Source organism: Apium graveolens, chromosome 8 (genome assembly GCF_009905375.1).
Source record: "Apium graveolens cultivar Ventura chromosome 8, ASM990537v1, whole genome shotgun sequence".
NCBI classification, from domain to species: Eukaryota; Viridiplantae; Streptophyta; class Magnoliopsida; order Apiales; family Apiaceae; genus Apium; species Apium graveolens.
Window position 1 is genome coordinate 132908997 of NC_133654.1, and position 6920 is coordinate 132915916.

At 34.5% G+C, this 6920-nt stretch overlaps 1 protein-coding gene across 11 annotated transcripts; it reads left to right on the forward strand.

The window, feature by feature from the left end:
• The first annotated feature begins 2267 nt into the window (after window positions 1-2267).
• On the forward strand, window positions 2268-6273 carry LOC141677485 (putative L-ascorbate peroxidase 4, peroxisomal). 11 transcript variants are annotated; one of them, XM_074483446.1, is made up of 7 exons: window positions 2268-2402; window positions 2529-2645; window positions 2826-2970; window positions 4385-4504; window positions 5252-5360; window positions 5735-5816; window positions 5910-6273. In XM_074483446.1, exons 5-7 carry the CDS (start codon window positions 5269-5271, stop codon window positions 6012-6014), a joined length of 279 nt encoding a protein of 92 aa, XP_074339547.1. In that variant the 5' UTR covers window positions 2268-2402; window positions 2529-2645; window positions 2826-2970; window positions 4385-4504; window positions 5252-5268; the 3' UTR covers window positions 6015-6273. The 11 variants fall into 11 exon arrangements, with proteins under 11 accessions (XP_074339547.1, XP_074339546.1, XP_074339548.1 ...); XM_074483445.1 differs by having other exon boundaries at window positions 2542-2666; XM_074483447.1 differs by having other exon boundaries at window positions 2542-2645.
• Window positions 6274-6920: the final 647 nt, after the last annotated feature.

Here is a 6920-nt window from a genome sequence, read left to right on the forward strand (position 1 = left end):
AGCTAGAGCTAGAACTTTCAACTGTCTAAGAAATCTACGGCTCAGGATTCTGATATAGTTGCAGGTACGCTCTCTCTTAATTCTGTTCCTGTTAATGTTCTATTTGATTCGGGAGCGTCTAAATCTTTAATATCCCTGAACTGTGTGAATAAAATACAATTAATGTTGGAAGACTTAGATGAGCCTTTGACCATAGAAGTGGCCAATCAAGATAAGGTACCTGTAATCCAATTCTGCCCTAAGTGTTCCATAGAGATTTCAGGTCATTCTTTTCCCACCGACCTTATATCTTTTGAGTTAGGAGAATTCGATGTTATTATAGGCATGGATTGGTTGTCTCTATATAAGGCAAGTATTGACTGCAAGAAAAAGAGAATTGTCATGTATACAACAGATAATGTAAGGATAAGCTATCAAGGATAGAAGCAGGACAAGAAGTTTCTCTCAATACTGCAGGCAAAAAAATTGTTAAGACAAAGATGCGAAGCGTATTTGGCTCATGTGGTGGACACCAAGAAAGAGACACCTACTCTGGATGAGATTCCACTAGTAAGAGAATATCCGGACATCTTTCCGGAAGAATTGCCAGGATTACCACCTGATCAAGAAATAGAGTTCTCCATTGATTTAATACACGCAGTAGAACCAGTTTCCAAAGCTCCATACCGAATGGCTCCAGTGGAAATGAAAGAATTGGCCAAACAACTTCAATAACTGTTGGATAAATGAGTCATCTGACCAAGTGTTTCCCCGTGGGGTGCTCCAGTGTTATTCATGAAGAAGAAGGATGGAAGTATAAGGCTATGTATTGACTATAGGGAAATGAACAAGTTGGCAATCAAGAATAAGTATCCATTGCCGAGGATTGATGATTTATTTGATCAGCTTAAAGGAACATGCTATTTTTTAAAGATTGACTTGAGATCTGGCTACCACCAACTGAAGATCAAGCCTGAAGATATACCTAAAACTGCATTCAGAACAAGGTATGGCCATTACGAGTTCTTAGTGATGTCGTTCAGATTGACCAATGCACCAACAACTTTTATGGATTTAATGAACCGGGTGTATAAGGAGTACTTGGATAAGTTTGTTATTGTATTTATTGATGACATCCTCATTTATTCAAAGACTCAAGAAGATCACGCAACACACCTGAGGATTTCCCTCCAAAGGTTAAGAGAAAAACAACTGCACGCGAAGTTTTCCAAGTGAGTTTTGGTTGACAGAAGTACAGTTCCTTGGACATATGGTAAGCAATGAAGGTATCAAAGTAGACCCTGTGAAGATTGAAGCCGTATTCAAATGGGAACAACCAAAGACTCCGACAAAAGTGGGGAGTTTTCTGGGGCTAGCAGGATATTATAGAAGATTTGTAAAGGAGTTTTCTAAGATCGCAGCTCCGTTAACTAGGCTAACCAGGACGAACGAGAAATTTATTTGGACGGAGAAATGTGAAGGAAGCTTCCAGGAACTGAAGAAGAGGTTAGTAACGGCTCCAGTACTAGCATTTCCAGATGAGACGGGAAACTTTGTGATATATAGCGGCGCTTCTTTAAAAGGATTGGGCTATGTACTGATGCAACACGACAAAGTCATTGCCTATGCATCCACTACGCCATAGGTGGACTACTGTAATGCAAGTGTTATAAACAGTGTTACATTAGCTAAGAATTTTTTGGTCTATTGTAACACCTCTCAATTACTGTTACAATAATTATAAACTAGTGTTACATAGAATGTCGGTGTTGCATAACATATAACACCAGCACCTGATGTTACATTAGTTACTTTTAATTTTTAAAAAAATTAAAGTAAAAATATTATCATAGATTAGTTAAAAATTATATTCTAATTTATTAACGAATAAAAAATGTAATATATAATATAATAAAATTTATAAAAATAACTTATACATATATACATAAGTTACTTTATTTTTTTGCCAAGTGTTGATTTTTTTATTTAATAAATAATATTTCAATAATTAAATTGAAAAATAAAGTAAAAAAATAAAAAATGATACATGGTTTACCATGAATTATTGAGCGGCATTTTTCCCTCTTAAATAAAAATTCCCCCGAACAAAACACCCCTTTCAGACGATCTATATCAAAAGTCTAACGACTTGCTCCCGAGTTTTTTAATAGGAAGGAAGTAAGTGATTAGGAGGTAAAGTACTTTCATCCCATTTTTGGAGTGAAATATTATTAAATTTGTATTCAATAACACATCATTCGCTCCTTTTAAAAACTCGGGAGCACGAACAAATGAAACAACTTTACTTGCCGACTGCTTGGCAGCAGGCATAACACACAGACTCTCTCTCTCTCCAAAAACTCTCTTCAGAAGGACGAAGCCAAAACTGGAGATGTCGATTCTGACATTACCGCCGCTACTAAGTACTCCTCTCTCTCAACTCTCTCTTTCCCCCTCCTTCTATGTCTAATATCTCTGTACTCTCTTTTCCTCTCTCTCGTTATAGATCTATTTAGGCTTTTAATTTGGCTGATTAAACTTTATGCGAGATTGATTAATTAGAAAGCTGAGTCAGCAACTACAGTGAAGAAGAGAGCTTCTATTGTGGTAATGAACGCTGAGATTCGACGCACGAAGGGTCGATTGCTCGAACAAGTCCTTAAATTGTAGGGATTAGCCCTAAAAAGGTTTATATATCTATGTTTCCATGTGTATAATGTTATATATGTGCTAGGGCTTTTTGTTAAATTCACATTTGTTATATATGTTTTTTTAATGTCGATAATAATCGTTTAATTATTTAAACTCTATTAGCCCTGCTAACTGATGCTTTTACTGTATTTTAGTAGGGTTATCACATTTTTTTATAGATAGTTGGAGCCACTAATCAGGGAGAGGACAAGAAAACTGCAGAGCGGCGAAGGCGACTTGAACCAAGATGGCAGCGAATGGAAGGAATTTACCACCACTGCTTATTTCATATCTTTAAAGGTTATTTTCGCTTTTAGATCTTTCCTTCTGTATTAGATCTTTCCTATGTTGTATCCGATGCAGCGTTTGAAATAATACTTTATCTGTTGTTTGGTGATTCCATATCTTATCTTTGTTCAAGACCATCTGCAAGAAATGAGATATAGTCAATAATCCATAACTCTTAATAATCCATAACTCTTTTGTCGGATTCAAGATCAATTGATTTAGCTCTGTATAAGGTCTAAGTTTTTATATATTAACCACGAAGTACTGAAGTAGTAATGCTTGATCTCTGTTACAAAAATACTTAAAAGAAGAAAAACTTCGTAATGATATAGGTCTTTTCAAATGTGTTAAGTAATAGGATATTTTAAGTTGGTTGATTCATATATTTTTTATTATTAATATTTTTAACACAGTAAAGTTTCTTTTGATTATTTAAAATTAATATCTGAATTTAACCGATCACGTTTCCTTTTGGTTGACTAAGAATTGCTATAGACTTATTTCTCCGTTGAATGTTTCTACTCACATTCTGAGTAGAAGTCATCACAGATTTTGTATGATTCGTGAGTTAGTTTGCATGATAATAATATCAACACTTTTTTTGCTGAATTAGAATGTCATAAAGATCTTCCGAGTCAAGTGGATGATCAGTGTTATGTGCATGACAGAGTTACATTTTCAATTCTCTGTTTTTGGTGTAGTAATACTGATCTAAACTTATGCATAATTCTTGTTGAAACAGAATAAAATTTGAATGGCCTGGGTGGAAAAATGAGAAATTTTCAGGTGGGTATATACATGATTTGTTGGATGATAACTTCTCGAGTTGCTTAACAAAACTTTGAATTCCTCTCTATACAAAACTACTTGTAAAGGCAGGAAAGCACGGTTTCTGTTTTAAAGTAAGTGCATAGTAATGCTTCTTTGCACATTAACTAAAGCATGGTGTGTCAGTCATATAACATAGTTTTAAGATATTGCAAGTTATAATTCCACCAGATGGGTACCTGAAATCTGTCAGTCAGAGATCTGTGCTCAAAGTATAATATACTAATGATTGCAGATTAGATACAAAGTGGTATAGCACAGTCAGGAATAGTAGTATCTAGTATCAAGGTCATGTATCTTGCTACAAAAATTACACGTCCGAAGAGAGTTTTTCTAGTGTGGGCAGGGACATCCTTCTTTGTATCATTTCGCCTTTAGCAAGTGTTGTGTTATTTGCATTAATTCTCTTTCCTAATTTTAAGTAGTTTTACACAGCTATAGTGGTGAAGTTACAAAAGGTGGATTGCACATTTATAGTAATAAAATTGATATTCTAGGGTGCAGACTTCAGGTTACTTTTCAATTGATTTTATCTACATTTCCGTGTTCTTAAATTAACATATAATTTCATAATTTGACGGTCCTTTTTATTTCACAGGTGAAGGGTTAAGTGGTTTCGATGCAGACAACGCAGTAGGCTAAACGATGGATGCTTAAACTCAGAGCCAAGGCTAACAAGCTGAAAATTTCCGGAAAGAGATTTTGGTGCAAGCTTAGTGTAAGTATTTATGAAAAGCTCAAGACTTTAGGGTCTATTTTTTCCCTTAGTTTTGTATTTTTTTCTTTCAATCTTCAAGTTGGTGGGACATCTTTTGTATACTATTTTCACAGTCTTTATAATTATTCATTATTGGGCAAATTTTGTCATAAAATATATGGTTACCTTGAGGTTTACGATTTATCTGTCAGCAAGTCCCACACAATTCAAGAGAAGAATAATATAGACTAGATCATTTGTGGCATGTCTCTTGTGTAAAGATGCTTAGTGCTCGAAGTTTGTAGTCAAGATTTTTCTGTTCCACTTTTAAAAATTAACTTTTTCTATATACGTGTGCAACAATATCATTTTGAGAAACAAGAAAAGCTGAATACCGCTCTGAAACCTGTGGAAGAAGTTGTAGTAATATATTCTGCTACGAAATCTGTAAAGGAAGTTGTGGATAAAAAAGTAGAGGAATCCTCAGCTACACCTGAAATTAGTGAATCTGCTGATGTTGTCAGTGGAATAAGCAGTGAAACTCCTGGGGCTGCTAGTGGTGAAAGCAGTGAAACTGTTGATGCTGCAATTGGTGAAAGCAGTGATAAATGAGTTGATTGAAATAATTGTATTAATCAGACATGAAGTATTTGACACTTATGATGTGTATTTCCTACATCATAGTTCAATATTACTATATAATTAGATTAGAAGCTTATTGCTGTTATCTTAAATTGTATTACGAACTGACAGGGGTTTTTGGTGCAGGGCAAAATTTAACATTGATGACATGTGAAGAGATCAGTGAAATTGGGCAGCAAGAACCATATAGCTATGATCCTCCAAAGGGGCCTGTTGAGGATAAATTAGTTCCAGCGTATTTTTTAAATCTTAAATTATCTTTAATTTGATCAAATGATTTTAAAATGGGACATGCTCCAGAATCATGGTTACATTATCTGTATGTTTACCATATTACATGTCAAGATCATGCTGATCTGTAATATGGTTTTGCATTGTCTGAGAACTGGATACACATGTTTTTTTCTTGGATTTTCTGTAACTTTTGTTGTTTGTTAGCTTTACCATGGTTGTTTCAACTACTTGATGTGATTTGATTGTTCTGTGAAAACATAATTATGTGAAGAATTCTGTTGGGACCCTTTATTAGAAGTTTACAGGATTACATCTCTTGTCCATGTACTTGTTTACGATTTATGCAAGTCTTATATCCTTGTAATTTTTTTGTAGGCTCGTCGCATCTAAGGGACATCTTTTATCGGATGGGATTATCAGACAAGGATATTGTTGCATTATCTGGGGGCATACACCGGTAACTTTCTTTTAGCCGATTTGCATCAAAATATGCACTGTCAACTACATAAAAAATTTACTTAAAATCATAGGTTTGTGTATTTTGTTGCAGGGAAAAGCATATGCTGATAGATCAGGCTTTGATGGAGCTTGGACAAAGGAGCCACTCAAGTATCTCTCTGCCATGTTATTTTGTATCCATATCAGGAAAGTGTAGTTGGCGAAAAGTGCTTTTCTTCCTGGTTATTTATAATTTCATAACCAAGGATAGTCAAAAAGTAATTTTTTTTCTATCCAAGGATAACTTGGATGTTATGTTGTAGTTGTTGGCGTTAGAGATGAGATTCTTTTGTTGTGGTATGGTTTGGAGAATTGAGACTGTTATTTAATAGTTTGGTTCGAAAAATTGAGACTCATGTATGCAAATTTAAAAATAACTATTACATTTGACTAATCTAGTGTAATCTATGTTTACATATAGTGTTATATTACATATGTTAGTGTTGTTTAATTACAAAAAATTGGTGTTACAATACATAAATCAGATTATTACAATAGGCTGTGGGACCCACATGTGGGGTCCATGTTTGCAATCTTGATCGAACTTAATGTATAACTCATTTTGCGTTACATTTGGTCCTTTTAGTGTTACAGTAGTTGCCTATTGTAACATTTTCTTCTATGTTACAATAGATTAGTGAAGTATTACATTAGGGTGTCTATTGTAATGCTCGCATACGTAACGCCTCTTGGTATTACAATAGACCTAATGTAACATTTTTTGGCCTATTGTAACACAATATTTTGGACCTAAATTTTGGAGACATTATCTATATGGAGAAAAGTGTGATATTTACACGAATCATAAGAGCTTGAAGTATATATTCACTCAGAAGGACTTGAACATGAGACAAAAAAGATGGTTAGAGTTAATTAAAGACTACGACTGTTCCATCAACTATCACCCAGGTAAGGAAAATGTGGTGGTAGATGCCTTGAGCAGAAAAGAGAGACTGAATATGGTTCATGTGACGGCCTCAACCCCGGGGTCAGGAGTTGATATCACTAAACACAACAACCATAAAGTAAACTACAAGCTTACTATTAATATTAAACTAACACA